General features: G+C 38.2%; 1 protein-coding gene across 1 annotated transcript in view; it reads left to right on the forward strand.

The window, feature by feature from the left end:
• Positions 1-22328, forward strand: part of MTMR8 (myotubularin related protein 8) — a gene marked incomplete at its 3' end in the record, with an annotated part of 74854 nt that overhangs the window by 46778 nt on the left and 5748 nt on the right. The window contains exons 4-10 of the mRNA XM_008577764.1: positions 396-553; positions 3071-3199; positions 4351-4485; positions 12323-12455; positions 13801-13910; positions 20312-20437; positions 21217-21266. Coding sequence (XP_008575986.1) covers positions 396-553; positions 3071-3199; positions 4351-4485; positions 12323-12455; positions 13801-13910; positions 20312-20437; positions 21217-21266 — 841 coding nt within the window. The remainder of the gene's footprint in view (positions 1-395; positions 554-3070; positions 3200-4350; positions 4486-12322; positions 12456-13800; positions 13911-20311; positions 20438-21216; positions 21267-22328) is intronic.

The raw sequence follows: 22328 nt of genomic DNA on the forward strand, positions 1-22328 counted from the left end.
AATTTTTTTTTTTTTTTTTTTTTTTAAGATGACCGGTAAGGGGATCCTAACCCTTGACTTGGTGTTGTCAGCACCACGCTCAGCCAGTGAGCGAACCGGCCATCCCTATGTGGGATCTGAACCCGGGGCCTTGGTGCTACCAGCACCGCACTCTACCGAGTGAGCCACAGGCCGGCCCAAAAACATAAAAAATTTTTGAAAGAAAGACTGAAAGCAATGTTCTAGTTCTTATTCCTTACATAAAAGCAAACTTGTACACAAAATAGTCATTTTCTGGGGCATTTGGCAAACATTCCCTTTGAGAGAAGGAAATCTAGCCTTTATTTGCATTGTTTGGTGATTAAGTTTCACTCATTATTACTTTGTTTCTATGCCTATTTGTACTTCTTCTCCAGCACTACCTGAAGATCTTTATGCTTTTTCTTATAACCCCAAATCCTCAAAAGAGATGAGGGAAAATGGATGGAAACTCATTGACCCAATATCAGACTTTGAGCGTATGGGAATACCCAACAGGTACTGGACCATAACTGATGCCAACAGAAGCTATGAGGTAATTTTGTCATTGTCGTTATCCTTTTTGTTTAATTAAAATGACAATATCAGCAAAAAATGTTTTGAAAAAAGGTGTATAAATATATATAAATGTATATATACATATAAATATAAATATATGAGTCAGAGGTCTCATGGTCTTAAAGCATAGGGTGCTATGGGAGCATAGATGAGGGGTATGAAAATTAGCCTAGGAAGCCAGAAACAGCCTGATGCTTTGGGGAACAGCCTTGTGAAGGAACTCTATCCTAATTTATACAGGGGGAGAAGGAGGGAGGTCAGGAAGTGAAGCCAGATCATGAAGGGCTTCATGGAGAAATTAAAAATATGAATATTATCCTGACGACAGTTGAGAACCATTAGAACATTTTAAGCTGGAAAGGAACATAAGTATATTTGTATTTTAGAAACATAACTTTGTTATTAATGTGGAGAATTAGTTTGCTGAAGCTAAGGATGCAGGAGAATGATGTGTGAAGTGATGAGAACTGGAACTAAGGCAATAACTGCAGATGGAGAGGAGTAGATGGTTTCAAAAGATATTTAGGTAGTAGAACTGAAAGAACCTGGGCACAGATTAAATGTGGCTGGGGAAAGGGGAGGAGTCTATTATGCATCCCAGGTTTCCTGGTTTCTGGCTCTGTAACCAAGTGGGTATTAGTTATGTTAGCCAAGATAAAGACCACAGAAGAGGGGCAGACAATGTCTTCAGTTTTAGACTTGAGTGCAGGGTGATTAAAAACATATCAAGTATTTGATATCAACCATTTGGGTCTGGATCTCAAGAAAGAGCTCTGGGCCGAATGTAGAGGTCTGGCAAGTGTGCTGGGAATCCCCAAGACCATTCCTCAGTTTCTGTAATTCACTAGGAGGACTCACAGGACTTGGCATATAGTCATACATATGGCTGTGATTTATTAGAGTGAAAGGATACCAAGCATAATCAGCAAAGGGAGAAGGCACTTGGGGCAAAGCCTGGAGAAACCAGGTACAAGCTTCCAGAGTCCTCTTCCAGTGGAGTCACACAGGACATGCTTATCTAGCAACAAATTGTGACAACATGTGTGAAATGTTGTATATTAGGGAAGCCCGTTAGAGACTCAGTTCCCAGGATTTTTATTGGGGGCTGTTCACATAGGTACCCTTTGCCTAGTGTATACCAAAATTCTAGATGCCCAGAAGGAAATCAGGTGTTCAGCATAAACCACATTGTTTGTATAAACAGTTTGAGCACAGTGAACCACTCAAACCAATTAGGGAATGACGGACACCCTCCTGAAATCCAAGTTTCCATGTACCAGCTTTGCAAGTAGGCCTTTCTAAGGATAGTAGTTAGACTTGCTGTGATAAATTTTGCACAATCATTGGTGTTTAAATGTTATCCCTGAATTGTTAGATCTGATTTCCAGCTTTTTACTGTCATAAGACCGTAATTGCAATGGTTTTTCTGGTAACACAGCTTTGAATATTCACTAGGTATGAAGATTGATGAGCTGGGCCCTTGATGAGTGAAGATTGATCACTTTGCAGGGCCATCTGTAAGGTGGCTTGTTAGGGTCATGCTTGACAGGAATGAGTAGAGATGGGTTGAATTCTTCACAGTTCACATGTATGTCTAAGTCCCCCAAATGAGGTCTGAAATATCTGCATTGGTCCTTTGGATATGTGTGGTCTTCTGAGGTGAAAAGGGAACACCATTTATTCTCTTTAGGACCTGCTTCTCCAAAGTCTAGGTCTCAGTAAGGGTAGAGAACTTTTTCAAGTGGTCTACATTTGGGGAACATTAACTTTAATGAGTTATGTAGAGCATTCTTGATCTGCTCTACCTTTATACTGCCTGTTCATTTTTTATTGGTTTGATCTGTTGTCAAATGTTTGGGGGTATTTTTTACTTAGGGGAATGGTTAGAGTTATTTTTGCAATGTCAGTTCTGTACTATTACAATATTTTGTCACTGTCTCTGGAAAGATACATTTTAGTAATCACTAAAAGCTGATAAATTTGGGAAAATGTCAGTCTTTTTGTAGAGTAAGTCACACCTAAAATGTCAGCACCTCCACCCCCAGACTGGTGTTTTAAAGGTCCTCTAGATATGCATACCAGTAACCCAATATGCATTTTATGAAAGAGTAAATCATGTTACCTCCTCCTCTTCCACCTTTCTGCCTTTCATTTGAATCTATTCATTTTAATTTACTTATTTACAATCTACATTGTTTTCTCCTATAGGCAAATGTAGGAATTTCAGGGTAGGCTTATATTTGTGTTTCTGCCTATGGTTTTAGTTATTCTCAAGGTACATTTTGTTTTTGTATGTCTCAGTACCCTCCTTTCTGAAAAATAATAGCATACTGGGAAAAGCTTTTATACCAAGGATATTTTTGTTTCTATTTCTGAGGAATGGATGTTTGTGGATGATATATACCAGCCAGCTAATGCATGAGTGATTGCTAATTCCATCCTGCTGCTAGCATGTGAAAGATTTAAAAAAAATATTGACTTTATTTTCTTTTAGATATGCAGTACCTACCCTCCTGAAATAGTGGTTCCTAAATCTGTTACCTTAGGAACGGTGGTTGGAAGTTCAAAGTTCAGAAGTAAAGAACGTGTCCCTGTGCTCTCCTATCTCTACAAAGAGAACAATGTGAGTTACACAGACTTCTCTAATGAGAACTAAACTTGGCTCTAGAAGACCTGGGTTTATGTCCCACCCTGCCATTTACTAGCTGTGTGACCTCTAGCAAGTTATTTAACTTCTTTGAACTTCAGTTCAAACCTTTCTGAGGGTTTTTGAGAGGGTCACATGAGGGAAAAATATATGTGTACTTTGTAAGTTGTAAAATGCTATGCAAATGCTGAGTGGCATTTTAGTGTGTTCATTTGTTTCTTTCCTTTTCTGTGGATTCTGGGAAGTTGTGGAATAAAAGGGAGTTATTTGTTTGAAAGGATATTTGGGGTCTGTAGCCTCCTGCTAAAATAGAGATATCTTTGATTCTTTCTTACTGCTTTTCATATAATTTAAGGTAATAAGAAGAAAGCACTTGACTCCTCTCTGTTTGAATCCCCTTATGTTGGAAGTGATAATAGTCCTTACCTCTTGTGCTCACTCTAAAATCTGAGGTTAGACAAATAGTCAAGTTAGCTCAAGTGGGCAACTATTTAAGTGTTAAAGAATATAGTAATGCAACTGGGTGTCTTTGTATCAAACTATCAAAATGAACAGATTCCTTAGAAATGACACCAAAGTGAATGAGGTTCATTAACTAATCATTACCAGACATGCGTGTTAAATAGCTATGTTTTTTTTATGTTAAAATGGCTTGAAACAAACTAGCCCTCTAACTTGGCATTAACTCCTGAAACTAGTGAACCGTGTTCCCTTAAAGTCACTCTAGCTCTTTGCTCTATCTTGAATTATGCTGCCACTGCAAGCCTCTGGTTCAGTATGGGCAGTATTACTGGGATTATAAAAGTGGGACAGTTTCAGAAAAATAGTTAGCCCATTATGTATCAGGAATAGAATTTTATTAAGAAAACACTCATGATGTCATTTTTTTGTAGTCTGATTTGCAAGACTGTTATGGGAATCAGAGCCACATGCCCAGGGGAGGTGGGAGGCTGAGCCCAGTGTCAGTGAAATGACTGGGATTTAGAGCCACATCTCTGTTTGCTTTGGATGCTATCACTATCGTGAGTTGGCTTATCCTCTTCCTCTACTCACTGAACCTGCAGTCAGGGAGGATTTTTGACCACCTGTGGATGTGATTGCTCCACTGACACACTTTTTCCTTACAGGCTGCCATTTGCCGCTGTAGCCAGCCTCTCTCTGGATTTTACACTCGCTGTGTAGATGACGAGCTCTTGCTAGAGGCCATTAGCCAAACGAACCCAGGAAGCCAGTTTATGTATGTCATAGACACAAGACCAAAGGTATCAATCTGTCAGTGACTTCTCTGATATTCCTATCTCTTGCAATCCCCTTCCCCACATGTTGAGACTTGCAGTGTTATTGTGAAAGTTAGGTTTGTGTATGTGCATTTATTGTGTCAGACACTGTGTAAAATCTTTTGAGCAAGCCATTTGGAGCTCTTTTTATAAAGCTTTCACTGCCAAGCAAGGCTGTGAGAGGGTACTTTGAACAACCTAGCTTTGCTGCCTCAGTGTGATATCCTAAGATGAGGGATCACTGACATCACCCCATCTTTTTTACTGAATCTGTTCTTCAACCAAAATTTTCAATATTCAACTTCTGTAGTCTAAATTTACTATCAGAGAAAGAACTTCAATGTGGACACCGGAAACTTACTACTACCAACATATCTGTCTGTAAATTATGTATTAAATTATGTATTAAGACAAAAAGGAGCAGGGTTCACAAATCTGACTCCTGTATGATTAACAAAACGTCTTTGGCTTATGTGACAATAATTTTCTAGCACCCAGCACTATTATCTGATTAAATTTTTCCCAGTTCAATGAAGTGCAGTTTAAATCTTGGTCCCAGGGCCTGCCGCCACAGAGGCCCCAAGGCAGAGGCCCCAACCCAGCACCCTCTGTGGGAACTCAGTTAGGTGTGACCCTGCCCACAAAAAGCCTGCTCCACTGCTGCAGAGGCCCCAAGGGAGAGGGAGTGACAGGCAGCCAAGTGTCAGCGACACTCCCTGTGACTATTGCTGACACCATGGCAGAATGAGTGGACCACGATAGCCTCCCCCACAGCAACTGCTGCTATAAGGACAGCTTGCTGCCAAAACAGCAGCCACCACTACTTCATAGGTTTCCTTGTGACCACTCATTGGCATAGGCAGAAGGAGTGACATTAGCGGAGCCCAGGGAAACAGGAAAGAAAAAAGAGAAAACCCATTCAGAGTCAACCATTCAAATCGAGGAGTACTAGTATACCCCAGTGCACCTAATAGTGTCAGGGTGAATTAGCCATGGTGCCAACAGTCTGGCCCAAGAGCACCCACTATAACCTAAGAGTGACAAGACTCCAAGGCACTATCCCCCGAAATTTGAGAGCTTGCCTATCTCCTGATGATCCAATATAGTGTTACCAACCTCAGCCAAGAAATAAATGTCCTAGGTAATAGGTCACAGAGGCACTCTCACACAACTCCAACACTGAATTTGGCCAAAATACCTTCACAGAGACTACACTATAGCATCTACCTGGATCTAATACTAAAACATCCCATTCAATCATCGTTATAAAACACACCTGCAGGAGGAACTTTCTCTCTGCTACCTGACTCCAGAGCAACTTCTTTTCCAGATGACTAAACACCAATGGAGAGATACTAGAAATACGAAAAAACAAGAAAATATGACACCACCAAAGGAGTATAACTCTCAAGTAACTCTGAAATGAAGGACAAATAGTACATTTCTCAGACAAACAAAAATTGTGGGAGTTCACTACCACATGACCAGCCTTACAAGAAATTCTCAAGGGAGTACTGTGTTTGGTACCTGAAAAACAACCATCAGTACCATGAATACTCAAGAAAGAACAAAACTCACCAGCAAGATAAAAATGGTAACAATAAAAAGAAAAGAAGTTTATCTACCATCCCAAGAAACCAACACAGTAAATCAGAAAGAAAGAAACAGATACTTAAAACATCCAAAAAAAAAAAAAAAAAATCCAGGAGCAAATGAGCACCTTTCAATAAAAACTCTTAATGTAAGAGGATTAAATTTCCTACTCAAAAGACACAGACTGACTGTATTAAAAAGATGAACCCAGCAATATGCTGCCTTCAAAAGACTCACCTCACCTGTAATGACACACATAGACTAAGAGTGAAAGGATGGAAAAAGTTATACCATGCAAATAGAAATGAAAAATGAGCTGGTGTAGCTATTCTTGTAGCAGATAAAGTAGACTTTAAACCAAAAGTATAAAAAAAAAAAGAAGGCTACTATATAATGATAAAAATATCTATTCAGCAAGAAGACACAACAATTTAAGTATATATGCACCCAACATTGGAGCAGCCAGATATATAAAGCAAACATTATTAGACCTAACGAAAGAGATAGACACTGATACCATAATAGTAGGGGACTTAAACACCCCACTCTCAACATTGGATAGATCATCTAGGCAAAAATTCAACAGAGAAACAGAAGACCTAAAGAACACTTTAGACCAACTGGACTTGGCAGACATCTACAGAACATTTCATCCAAGAACCTCAGAGTATCCATTCTTCTCATCAGCACACTGAACTTTCTCCAGGATAGACAACATGTTAGGTCACAAATCAAGTCTCCACAAATTCAAAAAATTGAAATTATTCCATGTATTTTTTCAGTACACAATGGATTGAAACTAGAAATCAATAACAAATGAAAGTCTGCTAATTACACAATACATGGAAATTAAACAGCATTCTACTAAATGACATATGGGTCCAAGAAGAAATTAAACAGGAAATCAGAAATTTTATTGAAACTAATAAAATAATGACACATCATACCAAAACCTGTGTGATACTACAAAAGCAGTACTAAGGGGGAAACTTATCGCACTAAATGCTTACGTCAGAAGAATGGAAAAATGGCAAGTAAACAACCTAATACTTCACCTCAAAGAACTAGAACAACAAGAACAATCCAAACCTCCAAATTAGTAGATGGATTCAAATAATTAAGATCAGAGCAGAACTAAATGAAATAGAAACCCCCAAAAACAATACAAAAGATCAGTGAAACAAAAAATTGTATAAACAACTATACACCAACAAATTTGAAAATCTGGAGGAAATTAATAAATTTCTGAATACACACAAACTACCACAACTTAACCAAGAAGATGTAGAAAGTCTGAACAGACCAATAACAGCCAGAGACTGAAGCTGTAATCAGCAGTCTCCCACCAAAGAAGAGCCCAGAACCAGATAGCTTCACTGCAGAATTCTACCAAACCTTTAAAAAAGAATTAATACCAATTCTCTCCAAACTATTCCAAAAAATTGAAATGGAGGCATTTTTCCTATACTCATTTTTATAAGTCAAAAATCACCCTGACACCAAAACCAAAGATACAACAACAACAAAAAGAACTACAGGCCAATATCTTTGATGAATATAGATGAAAAAATTCTCAATAAAATACTAGCTAATAGAGTACACCAACACATACATAAAATTATACACCATGATCAAGTGGGATTCATCCTAGGGATGCAAGGTTGGTTCAACATATGAATGTCAATAAATGTGGTACACCACATCAACAAAATCAAAGACAAAAACTATATGATCATCTCTATAGACCCTGAAAAAGCATTTGACAAAATTTAAGTCATTTATGATAAAGACTCTTTATAAATTGGGTATAGAAGGAAAGTATGTCAACACAAAGCAATATTACAAACCCAGTGCCAATATCATCTTGAATAGGGAAAAGTTGGAAGCTTTTCCCTTGAGAACAGGAACAAGACCAGTATGCCCACTCTCGCCGCTCCTGTTCAACACAGTGTTGGAAGTACTAGCCAGAGCAGTCATGGAAGGTAAGGAAATAAAGGGCATCCAGATTGGAAACAATGAAGTCAGATTGTCCCTGGTTGCAGATGATATGATCCTATATATAGGACAGCCTAAAGATTCTACAAAAAAACTCTTAAAGAGTTGAGAAATGATTCCAGCAAAGTTGCAGGATACAAAATCAACAGGCAAAAATCAGTAGCATTTTTATACTCCAACAGTGAACTAGCAGAAAAAGAAGTCAAGAAAGCTAGCTCATTTACAGTAGTCACCAAAAAAATAAAATACTTAGGAATAAATTTAACGAAGGATGTGAAAAATCTCTTATGATGAGAACTACAAAATCTGTTGAGAGAAATTAAAGAGGACACAAGAAGATGGAAAGTATCCCATACTCTTGGATTGGAAGAATTAACATTCTGAAGATGTCCTTACTAACCAAAGTGATCTACAGATTCAACACAATCCCCATAAAAATTTCAATAACATTTTTTTTTAGAAATGGAAAAAACAATTCTAGCATTCATATGGAACAGCAAAAGGCCACGAATAGCCAAAGCAATTGTGAGCAATAAGTAAATAAATGAATAAATAAAGCTGGAGGCATAACACCATCTGACTTTAAGCTATATTAACCAAAACAGCATGGTACTGGCATAAAAACAGACACATCAACCAATGGAATAGAATAGAGATTTCAGAAATCAACCCATACACTAAAGCCATCTGATCTTAAGCAAAGGCACCAAGAATACACACTGGGGAAGAGACTGCCTCTTCAGTAAATGGTGTTGGGAAAATTGGACATCCATATGTCAAAGAATGAAACTAGACCCGTACCTCTCACTATATACCAAAATCAACTCAAAATGGGTTAAATAATTAAATATATGTCTGGAAACAATCAAACTCTTAAAAGAAAACATAGGGGAAATGCTTCAGGAAGTAGGATTGGGCACAGCCTTTATGAATATGACCCCAAAGCACAGGCAACCAAAGGAAAAATAAATGGGATTATATCAAACTAAAAAGCTTCTGCATAGCAAAAGAAACAATTAACAGAGTTAAAAGACAACGAACAGAGTGAGAGAAAACATTTGCAATATATACATCTGACGAAGGATTAATATCCAGAATATACAAGGAACTCAAACAACTTAACATCAAAAAAAACAAACAACCCAATTAAAAAATGGGCAAAGGAGCTGAATTGGCATTTCTCAAAGTAAGACATACAAATGGCTAACAGACACATGAAAAAATGCTCAACATTAGTCAGCATTCATGAAATACAAATCAAAACCATTTTGAGATATCATCTCACTCCAGTCAGGGTGGCTAATATCCAAAGGCTGAGAATAATAAATGCTGATGAGGATGCAGAGCAAAAGGAACCCTTCTACACTGTTGGTGGGACTGCAAAATGGTCTAGCCTTTGTGGAAAATGCTATGGAGGTTCTTCAAACAATTACAGATAGATCTACCATATGACCAACTATCCCACTGCTGGGTATATACCCAAAGGAATGGAAATCATCATGTCACAGGGATACCTGTACTCTCATGTTTATTGCAGTGCTATTTGCAATAGCGAAGAATTGGATCCAGCCTAAATGCCCATCATTGGATGAGTGGATAAGGAAAATGTTGTATTTCTACACAATGGGATACCACTCTGGTATAAAAAAGAATGAAATACTACCATTCGCAACAACATGGATGGACTTAGGGAAAATTATATTGTGAAACAAGTCAGGCATAGAAAGAGTAACACCACATGTTCTCACTTATATGTGGGATCTAATAAAAATAAATAAATAAATATACAAGCAGATAAATGGGGGCAGGAGGGAGACAAAAAATAAATAAATAAATATTGGTCCCAGAGAATAAGAAAAGATCAGGAACATAAATTTGCCTTGGATTTTTATTTTGGCAGTGGACTTGGACCTAGCAAAATCCTTTGATCTTTTTAAGGAGCCTGATACTGCTTGATTTGTTCCAATGTGTTTTTTCAGGCTTTGTCCCTTTCAAATGTGAATATCACTGAATGGAAGGTCCTCAGATCAACCTAAGTATCAGCCTAAATTCCTCTCTGCATTGATTTCTTGACCTTCGACATTTTGTCTAGCTCTATAAGGGATGATAGAAGAATTCCTTGTGCCCCACAAAGCAAGTAAAGGACAAATTCCATTTTCTTAAAGGTTGTCCTTTTCACAAAAAGCCCCAGAAAGAAATAATTTTGCTTAAAATCTGGCATGTGGAGTGTGGCTGACTAGGAGGTTTTTATTGCTAACTAGTGATCACTAAATCAGTGATTTAGAGCTAAGCCTAAGTTAGGTATTTTGGCTTCAGAGTTGAATAGCTGGATATGCATGAAACCAGACAGTGGCCTTAGACAGCTCTCTGCCCCATTTTTGTGATCTTTCACTGTCCATTTTCCAGAGCTACCTAGAACTGATTGGACTCAAGAGAGAAAATAATTCCCCTTTCTGCTCAGGCACCAGTCTTCAGTTTCTTAGTAGCTTGCTATCTTGCTTTCCCCATAACTACCTCTGACATTCTCAGATTGAAGAGTTTAATCAAATCAGTATCTTTCATCAAGATTAAATGATCTTAAACTGGTTAAGAGAAACCTACCAAGCTTTTGAGAAACTAAAGGGTTGGTGCCTTTTGTTCACATTCAACACCAGAAAGCCCCTTTTAACATGTCACATTTTTCTTGCTTAAATTTGAGCAAATTAAGACAGGCCTAGAAATATCTGGCTGGAAATATTCCTCTTCTGGTTGCCTGGATCTATACTTTTAGTAGAAACCATATTGTAGTTTTATTGACAAAATTTTGTTTTTAGGAGTCAGACAAATCTGGGATCAAATTCTGCCTTCAGCCCTTGTCCATATGGTCCTGGGTAAAACCTCTCTGAGCCAATTTTCTTACGGGGATAATAATAGTACCTACCTTGTAGGGGCTGTAGTGAGGATTAAATGAGATAATATATGTAAAGGATCTAGCACAGTGTCTGGCACATATTAGGAGCTCAGTAAATATTATTCCTCTTCTGTATCTGAATATTAACATGTAGCCGTTCTTCAGATCTGCCACACATATATCCAAAGAGTGTATACTGGCATGATGTAGCTAGCTATTCTGCATTATCTGGCCTGTCCAGAATTGGGTAGGGACTGCTGTAATTTTTGTTTTGTTTGCTGAAGCATCACTCATAGCAAACTTCCTTTCTACTAGGTGTCTGTTGCTTACGTTGCCACAGGTATTCTTTTGATTTTTGTCATTAATTTAATGAAAACTCAGGGACACTGTCAGTGTTGTAAAAGATCAAAATTATCATCACATTTTTTTCCCTTTAACAGGTGTTGTGCATTCTAAACAGAATGTGTTGAGCATGTTGACTTTTTTTCCTCTTAATATACTAACTTGAATAGTTTGTTCTTTGAGGTTTTTGCTTTTCTTTCCATTAATGTAAAAACTACACCCTGTCCACATACATGCTGCTTGGCCTTCTGAGATGCACAATATTGGGAGATGTGAAAAAAGGTTCAGACAACAGAAAATCACTTAAGTAGTAAGATGGTCATCATCCCAGAAGGTATCTTGACTGCTTTCTAGTTTATTGTATTAAAATCTCCTCTCCGCAAGTCTGTCTCATTTACTCCCTAACCTGCCCAACATTCTTTATATCACCTAGAGATTCTCTAATTACTACAAGCTGAATATAGTGTTAAAACAGCTATTGGTATCTCCATTTCAATTTTTTCAGTGAGTAAATGTCATTTATCTCATAAAGTCACATTTTAGACATATTTCTAGAATACCTATTTAAAATCGTTCGGCCCTGAAGATCTTAGACTTTTTTCTAGAGCTTCTCAATTGTAAAGATTTTTGAAGTTTCTATGTTTCTCAGTATAAAGCCCTTTCAGCTGAGAAAACACTTGTTTGTGATAGGCAGCTCAAAATTATTATTTCAGTTCTTTAAATCTGATATCCTCATAGTTGCCATATCCTTCATCTCTTAAACAGGGTTTTAATAATAAAACAAAAATACTAGATCTCCCTCTCTTTCCATATAAGAGTCTGTTACTTAAGGTACCTGATCTAAAAGCCAGTGAAATTCTCTCCATTCCAGAATGTGTCTGATTTAACTTTTTAAAAAAATGGATAGAATTTAAAGCTGTTTGGAATGAGGCACTGAGATTAGGGAACCCCGTTCTTCCATCATCTGGTTTATTTGCTCTACTGTGTCCTCTGCTATTGCAGTTGAATGCCATGGCCAATCGAGCAGCCGGGAAGGGGTATGAAAATGAAGACAACTATGCCAACATTCGCTTCAGGTTCATGGGCATTGAGAACATCCATGTGATGCGGAGCAGCCTGCAGAAACTCTTGGAAGGTACAGGGATTTCACCCTGGCTAGGCCAGAGTCTGTAGCTTTACATTATTATGTAAGCAAAATGCATGCCTGATTTGGGGTGGAACAGAAAAACAAGCAGGCAAGCAGAGTTAATAAATGGTAAGGTTTTTAACTGTAGTATGAATCTAGCTTACATAGTACTGAATCATAGCAACGTTGGTCTGGCAGAGAGATTAAGATATGATGTTTAGTTTCATAACTTGGTAAAGTCCATCTGGGTCTAGGTCCTGTGGAAATCATTTCTCTCTGTAGAATTACAGAAGCTGGTTTTCAGGGGTTGGTAGACCAACATAAGTATTAATGAATTTGGGATTCATTTCATCATCCTCAAGGTAAGAAATCAAATTATATAATCAGCTATAGAGAGTCAGTCTGATTTCATCACTGTGCTGATGGAGAAGTTGAATTTAGACCTCAAAGGAATAAAGCTAATAACAGACAATTTTGGTCATCTGTCATCACTACAAAATAATTGGGGTCACAATGGGGGCAAGGTGGGATTAGGGCCTTACAGTACTCTTGGATTTAGAACATTTCTCCTAAAACCACTACCTGGGGTTCTATGATGTGGTATGCCAACTCAGGGAGAGATAGTGAAAACCTGCCTTCTTTAGTGAACTCCCTGTTCTTCCTCACTTTTCTTCAATTTTTTACTGGTGTAGTCTGCCAGGACCCCTCTCTCACACCACCCTTATCAGATCCTGTCTCTTTAGTCTGCATTCCTTTTAGGATATTAGTGTCCCTCTTCCTTGGGTCTCTTCCTCTGTACTTTTTTGCCCTAAAATATTCTATAGAAGAGGACTTTGTTTTACAGATTTTTGAGGCAAAAGATTGCCCTCTGTTGGATGAACAGTGCAAAGTGCATGAAAATTAACTGGTAATTTTTTTTTTCAACCTGTTGAGATAGCACAGGGCTGGCTGCAGGGAGTAGATGGGAATGTAGGAGTAGAGACAGATGTTAAGGGCCTGCAGAGTTAGGATGGGTGGGTGGGATTAGGATGGGGATTGATTGTGTTTTCTAATCAGAGGAGAAGTGAATGTTTTCCTGTAGCTGCTAACTCAGTCTTCTGGAGAGATATCTGAGGGTTTGGGGATTGGGGAGGAAAGTTCTACAACTTGAGAAAGCAGAGGCCCACTCTTTGAGAGATTGGTAGCCTTTAGCCCTAGTCCTGTCCCTGACTCACTGCATGGTTTCCAACTAATCATTTAACACTTTATACCTCAACTTTCTCATTTGCAAAATGGGGATCCACTTTCTCCCATTTCTTGATGGATAAACTGAGGTGATTGTGAATTTCAATCTCTGCTTCCTTTTCTACCTTAGTTTGTGAATTGAAAACTCCAACAATGAGCGAATTTCTTAGTGGCCTGGAGAGCTCAGGGTGGTTGAGACACATTAAAGCCATTATGGATGCTGGAATTTTCATTACAAAGGTAATAATGAGGACTTCTAAGAATTTGCACTGACTTTAATTATGGGATTTCTTGAGTTAGTAGTGTGCTATGATGGGAAGAATATTGAAGAGAAACCTAGTTTCTGTATTCAGCTCTGCTACTAATTCACTATGTGTCCTTGGGCAAGTTTCTTTCCCTCTCTGGGCCTCAGTTTCTCCATTTGTAAAACAAGGTGGTCAGACTAGAATCTAATGATGTAACTCTTGGGCCCACAGGACTCTTTAGGTATGTGATTATCCCTGTACCCCCTGGAAAAATGCACATATGACTATACATACGGAAAATGGACCTCAATTTCAGATCTTCAGACCCCTGGACTCATTTTTAAAAAACTCTTAGGTAATCTCTAATGGTCCTTCCAGCTCTGTTACTCTACAATGTATTTTTTTGTTGATTCTAAGGTATGAAGTGGAAGTAAGAATGGGTGTGAAATAAATGCAAACTTGTGTATCTATGGGTTTTCAGAGTTCTGAGTACAAAGCAGACTTTTTTCTATAGGTCGGCCTCTAAATGCAGTCTAGCAGGCTTTACCATCTTTATGCTGACTCTCTTATTTTCTGACCTCTAGACCCTGGCCTCTGTATCCTGTTAGGTGAATTTTTTTGGAAAAAAAAAGAAAGAAAGAAATTCAGAGTACATATTTTCTCATTTTGAAGTTTTGTTTTTATATATTTCTACATGAAAACTCTCCTTCTTCACCCCACCCACATTTGGTAGAAGTAAAGAAAAGGAGAGAAGGGCTTTTTACCCCTCTGCTGTCATTTTCTTAGTTGAAAGTAATGATATATATAGCCTCTGGCTTAAAATATTTGAAGAGTATATGTAATTAACTGTCTTAAATGTCCAGCCCTACTGCTTTTTGCTTTCCTAGTCCTATTGCCTACACTTATCATTGTAACATGGTATTAGTGTTTCCTTTGTGACCCTGTAAGTTGTTTCAAGCCCATTGTTATGACCATTATTTGTACTGTTCCTTTTTCATATATCCTGCACCCATACATCTGTATTCCCTTTCTGAAACCAAATTTATTAGACCAAAGAAAGTGAGGATGGAGAAGAGGGAGATTTTATAGACAGTACAGCCTCATAAATATTGGTTGAATTAAAATGAGTGGACCAAAATGATAGGCTCCCTGTGCTCCCTGTCTCTATCACCACCTGTCCAGTATCCCAAGCTTGAGAACTTCAGTCATCCTTGAATTCTCCCTCTTTCCCTCCATCTGGCAATTGCCAGGTCCTGTCAATTCTACTTTAGAAGTGTTTCTTAAATCTAACCTTTTCTTCCCAGTCTCTATTGCTACTTTCCTAGTTAAGATATTCTCCATCCCTTGACCAAAGTACTATAATAACCGTCTAGCTACTTTACTTGCTCCGCAGTTTGGTGACCAAATTGTCTCTAAAGTCATTTTTCTTGAACATATCTGATAATGTCAGTTTAAGCTCAGAATCCTCTAGTGGTTCCCTTTTCTATTGTCTGTAAGACCCTGTAACTTGACGTTCAGAATCTTTCACAGTCTTGCCTCAACTTGGCCATAGTGGACTTCTTGCTGTTCTCTAACACACTGCTACTTTTTTTTCTCTCTTTCTTTTTAAAACAATCTTTCTTTCTTTCTTTCATCTAATTACAAAAGCAATGTATGTACAATATCAAAGTAGTTTACTTTTCAGAAATATATAACATAAAATGTAAACATTCCTCATAGTTTGCCCCACTACACATACACATCACTGTTAATGGTTTAATGTTTGTGTCTCTCTATCAGCAGTGTTCATTTGAACTTTCTGTGATGATAGAAGTGTTCTAATCTGTATTATCTAATATAATAGCCATTAGCCACATGTGGCAATTGAGCACTTGAAATATGGCTAGTGAGACTGAGGAACTGAGTTTTTAATTTTACTTGGTTTTAACAAAATCAAATTTAGATAGCTGTAGGTGGCTAGTGACTACCATTCTGGACACTGCAGCTCTGGAGTTTCTCAGCATATACACTTACATATATTATTACTTTGTAAAAGTGGGGTCATATTGGGCATACTGTTCAGCAACTGACTTTTTGTACTTAATGTATAATGGACATTTTTCAGGTCAATTCAGTTAATACTACCTCATTTTTTTCAGTGACTGTATAATAGTCCACTGTGGAAATTTACCATAGTCCCCTGTTCATGGGGAATTTAGTTTTTTCCAGTTTTTTACTAATGCAGAAACTGATGCACCAAATACCCTTAAACGTATACTTTATATAGCTAGATATTCTTAGAAGTGGATTTTCTGAGTCAAAGAGTATGAATATTTCAAATTGCTTTCCAAATGGGTAGTACCAGTTTCCGTTCCTACGAACAGTGACTGTTTTTCCACATTGCCAATAATGGTTATTATCAGTCTTTTTAATATTTGTCAATGTGATAGGCGATAAATTTTATATCATGTTTTAATTTGTATTTCCATAATCATTAGTAAAATTAAGCATCTTTTCCTATTCACCAGTGACTTTTCACTCCATTTGGAGACCTAAAAAATGAGTATAGTTGCTGCTTTTAGGCGTCTGATACCACCTGACATGTCTGCTTAGCTTAGAAGTTATAGAAGTTGAGAAACCTTTCTCCAGATCTCTTTAACTTCTCTTTCTTACCTGCAACCTCAATACCTTTCTAGGAATGCCATTTTTCTTGTATCCCTACAACAAAGGTCACTCATTCTATTATACCCCATGAACCACAGGGCCCAGAGCAAGTTCAATATTATTCTTGCTTCTTACAAAGCTCCTTACTCCTTTCATATCTATTTCAGTTAGCTGTACTATCCTGTACCCTCCTAGTTACTCTCCCTCCTCCAGTAGGGACTTTGGGAACAGCCTCACCACCTTCTCCATCCTTATTCTTCCCCTCATTCTAGGAAATTTGAATGTCCATGTACAACATATCAAACACTCTGTACTTATAGTTCTTTGAGCTTTTATACTGTAGCTCTCACATCCTTATTCCAGCTAGTATGGTTCTTCTATCTCATGGAAACCTCTACACTTTTAACTCCTCTTCTTCCTTCTTCCCTATTTACTAAGACATGGTAGTGTAGCACCTTATTCATTCCATCTTGCCCTTTATCCTTCTACTCTACCTGCCCTGCTAACCACAGTCATTCTCTGTTCTTACACCCTGACTGCTAAGCCTTGCTGCAAAGAAATAAATCCCATAGACATGTTAATTGATACTGTCATAGTTTTATGGTCTATAATCTAAGCTCAAGTCATGTCGTCTTAGGGGCCACATAGCAGTTATTTTATGTGTCCTGGTTGGGTCTCAGTCATGTTCTACCAAGGAGGTATTCCTAATCTATACCTTGCTTTCAAGCTGGCTGCACTACTGTTATTCCCCTCTCTGTAAGCATGTACTCAAACACGTCTTCTTCATGAAAAAATCAAGGTGATACCTCATTTTCCAACTATTTACCAGCTTTTTTCATGTCCTTGCTATCTCAGCAGACATGATGTCCCATCTTCTGTGTAAGGCTACTCCCTCTACCTGTATTCTAAATCTCATCCCCTCCTACTTCTACAAGGAACCAGCTCTGTCAGTTCTCCTAAATTTTTTTTCTCTTTCTCCTAAATTTTCAACCTATTCCTTTTGACTGGTTTCTTCCCTCAGAAGTGTGCTCAAATATCTTTTCGTTCCTAAAGAAAAAAAAGCTGCCCACCATCCAAGCAAGCACCCATGTGAGTGCTGGTCCCATGACCCCAGATGCAGCTGCAGGCCCATCCACTGACCAAGCCAGGGTCCAGGTGAGGGCCGGTCCCATGTGCTGACTCCAGATGCAGCCACAGGCCTGCCAATGCCTGCCCACGCCCCAAAGGGGTCCACCCACTGACCAAGCCAGAGCCCAGGTGAGCAACGTTCCCCACACCAATTCTGACACAGTTGTAGGCCCACCCACACCCACCCAAACCCCAGACAGACCTGCCCACCTACTGAACAGGAACCACAGCAGCCCACCACTGACCAAGCCAGGGTCCAGGTGAGGGCCGGTCCCATGTGCTGACTCCAGATGCAGCCACAGGCCTGCCAATGCCTGCCCACGCCCCAAAGGGGTCCACCCACTGACCAAGCCAGAGCCCAGGTGAGCAACGTTCCCCACACCAATTCTGACACAGTTGTAGGCCCACCCACACCCACCCAAACCCCAGACAGACCTGCCCACCTACTGAACAGGAACCAAGGCAGCCCACCTCACACTCAACTTCATTGATACAAGAGTCACCAGCAGAGCCTACAAATAGAGGAAGTCTATCTCCTCATAGCCTACTCCAGAGTAGTAGAAGAAACAAGTGTCCTACCAGATGACTAAACAACAATGAAAAAAGTACTAGAACTACAAATAAACAAGAAGATATGACACCATCACCAAAGGAATATGGTAGTTCTCAGGTACCAGACCCCATAGAGTGGGAAACCCTTGAGATATCTGAAAGGAATTCCAAGCACTGATCTTAAGAAATCTCAAAGAGATAAGAGAAGGATCAATTAGAGAACACAGTGAAACAAGAAGAGATATCCAGGATATGAAGGAGGAAATTTACAAAGAGATTAATACCTTAAAAAATAAATGAAGGATTCCCTCAGTGAAATAAAAAACAGAATAGAAAGCTTGAGCAGCAGGCTAGAGCAAGCAGAAGAAAGAATTTCAGAACTCGAAGATGATCTTTTTGAAATAACCCAGGCAGACAAGAAAAAAGAAAAAAAGAATTTTAAAAAATGAAAAAAATTTAAGAGAGCTAGCAGACAACCTCAAGTGCACAAACATCCGAATCATAGGTATTCCAGAAGGGGAGGAGAAAGGAAAAGGCATTGCAAACCTACTCAAAGGAAGTAATAGCAGAAAACTTCCCGGATATAGGGAGAGATGCAGACCTTCAGATCCAGGAATCCCAAAGATCCCCAAACAGATTATATACAAAAAGATCCTCTACAAGACATCTTATAGTCAAACTGGCAAAACTCAAAGACAAAGAGATAATTCTAAAATCAGGAAGGGAAAACCATCAAGCCACATATGACTAACAGACTAACAGACTAACAGCATACATCTCAACTGAAACCTTAAAGGCCAGAAGAAAATGGGATGATATATTCAAAATACTAAAAGAAAATATTGCCAGCCAATGTTCAGTACCTAGCAAGGTTATCCTTCAGAAATGAAGGAGAAATAGTGTGTTTCCCAGACAAAAATTATGGGAGTTCACTACCACATGACTAACCTTGCAAGAAATTCTCAAAGGAGTCCTGCATCTAGAATCGGAAAAACAATAATCACTGTCATGGACTTATAAGAAGAGCAAAACCTGCCATTAAAACCAAAATGCAAACAAGAAAGAGAAAGAAGCTAAATCATGTCACCTCAAAAAGCCAACTGACATTGAAGATGAAATATAAAAGGGGAAAAGAGGAACAAAGATATTTAAAACATCTAAACAAAAAGCAGTATAATGACAGGAGTAAAGCAATACTTATCAATAACAACCCTAAAGATAAATGGACTAAACTCCCCATTCAAAAGACACAGACTGACCTATTGGGTTAAAAAGCTAGACACAACTTTATGCTATCTTCAAGAAACCCACTTCAACTATAAAGACACACACAGACTAAAAGTGAGAGGTTAGAAAAAGATATACCATGCAAATGGAAACCAAAAACGATCAGGAGTAGCTATTCTTATATCAGATGAAATAGACCTCAAACCAAAAACCATGAAAAGAGACAAGGCCACAGTATAATGATAAAGGGATCTATCCAGTTAGAAGACATAACATTCATAAATATGCATGCACCCAACACTGGAACACCCAGATATGTAAAGCAAAAACTCTTAGACCTAAAAAAAGAGATAAACTCTGGTAAGACAATAGTGGGTGACCTGAACACCCCTCTTTCAGCATTGGACAGATCTTCCAGGCAACAAATCAACAAGAAACACAGGATTTAAACTACACCTTAGACCAATTGGACTTGGCAGACATTTACAGAACATTTCATCCAACAACTACAGAATACACATTCTTCTCATCAGCACATGGAACATTCTCCAGGATAGATCACGTATTAAGTCATAAATGAAGTCTCAGGAAATTTTTAAAAATCAAAATCATTTCAAGCATCTTTTCAGACCAGAACAGATTAAAACTGGAAATCAATAACAAGCAAAATTCTGGAAACTACTCAAGGGTGTAGAAATTGAACAACAGACTCCCAAATGACCTATGGGTCCAAGAAGAAATTGTACAGGAAATCAAAAAAATTTCATGAAATTAACAAAAATATTTATTAACCCAGCATGCTATGCAAAGGATGCTTATGGTACTTTTTGCTTCTTGTCTTTACAGGCAGTGAAGGTAGAAAGGGCCACTGTCTTAGTCCATTGTTCTGACGGGTGGGACCGCACAGCACAAGTCTGTTCAGTAGCCAGCATACTCCTAGATCCATTTTATAGAACATTCAAAGGACTCATGGTAAGAGAGCAAGCAATTATATTTTACTTTGTGGGAGTGACAGATTGTGAATAAATCAAAAAGAACTCTCAACCAAATTGCTTTTTAAAAGAATGAGTTTTAAATCTATAAAAATAGCTATTTTTCAATTTAGCTCCTTTTCATTAAATGAGGCACATACAGTCTATATAGTTTCTATTGTATATTCAACATACTTTCTTGCCTATCAGAAGCTAAAGATGTATGTAAGGGGGGTCAAAGTCTCAAAAAGTTTGCAAAGCTGTTAAATAGGCTGTCTGATGGGCTCATCATCTTTAATATGTCAGCGGTTTCGATGTCAGACTCATGATTGTTTTCTAGTATTGAATCCAAGGCTTCTTAGTTTATCTTTCCAAGAAACAGAACACATAATAGTGGTTTATCCTCATTTCTTTGGAATTTTTAAAAATGGTTTTGTTCTTGGTATGAACCCAAATGCCGCCTTTGGATTCCTGTTTTCCAAAGGGTGAATTTGATAATATGCTTATCAGGATTGCATTTAGTTATGGCTCAATACCTTGTTACGCATCATGTAAAAACCAAAAGAAATGTGACAGTATAAACAAATCCAGAATAATTTATCTTGAGAGCATCTGAAATTTGAAGGCAGCTTGTACATGCGTATAAGTGAAATCCAAGTTACTCAGTTATGATTTGGGAAATTAACATTATTTTATGATCAGTTCAACCATTTAAGCTAAGCATATGTATCGTTTTATGATTTTCCTAATGCAAACTCTTGTTTTTGTATAAAAATGAAGATCCTGATAGAGAAGGAATGGATATCCATGGGTCACAAGTTCTCCCAAAGGTAAAAATATCCTCATTTTGAAGGAGAGAGCTGAGAACAGTTGATTGGGGTAAAGTTTATTAAAACCCCAGTAGGCTCTTGTATAGGAAGGAGCGGCAAGTTGAACATGGTGTAAATCTCTTTTCATCAAGAAACAAGTATTCCTGACACTCTGCTAGAGTGCTGAAGCTACAAAGGTGACCAGAATATCATCTCTGCATTCAGTGAGTGCAGCTAAATTATATCAAATTGTTAAATATTTCAGGGAAGAACAAGGCATCACTGGCCACAGTGGGGAAAGTGCTTAGCTCTGCATGAAGAGGTTGGGATAGGCTTACAGGAGTAGGTAGCATATATGGATGAACTTTTTAGAGATAAATAGGAGTTTGATGGACAGAACAGTGGGATGAGAAGGGCATTCAGGCAGAGGATTAGTATCTAAGACAATATAGCCTGTAACCTTTGTAAGAGATAGGATAGGTGTGGATTTCTGTTCTTTAGTAAGGGGGTGGGGGCAAGGGCTTACATTTATCTATTGTCTGCTATAAACCAAGCAACCTCACTAAGGCTTTATATTATCAGAACAATAAATAAATATTTACCAAATACCTAACAATGTGCTATATACTGTATCAGACACTAAGCTGGTCCCAAAGACAAGTAAAATGTGAGTTTTATCCTCAAGGAGGTTATGATTCAGGTTTTGTTTCCCCCCATTGATGTGCATCCATTTAATTTAATTTAATTGGCACTCTCTAGCCATTTGGGTCCATCCATCAACAAACATCGGGCCAGTCAATGTGTTGGGTATTGAGGAGACTGAGTCGACTCAGATATGGTCCCTGTCCCTTTTAAAGAAAAGAATATCAGTGCCAACAATATAGTATGATATATGCTAAGACTGAGGAAAACATAAGCAAAGGAATCTTATCCATTCTTGGGCAAAGAAGGCTTTCTGGAATAAGTGACATTTTAGTTGAGCTTTAAAGTATGAGTAGGAGTTATTTAGAAAGGGGGAAAGCATTCCAGAACTGATATGTATGAAACCATAAAGGCATTAAACAAGGTGATGTATTTGAGGAA

The sequence above is a fragment of the Galeopterus variegatus genome, unplaced genomic scaffold (assembly GCF_000696425.1).
Source record: "Galeopterus variegatus unplaced genomic scaffold, G_variegatus-3.0.2 Scaffold1573, whole genome shotgun sequence".
Lineage (NCBI taxonomy): Eukaryota > Metazoa > Chordata > Mammalia > Dermoptera > Cynocephalidae > Galeopterus > Galeopterus variegatus.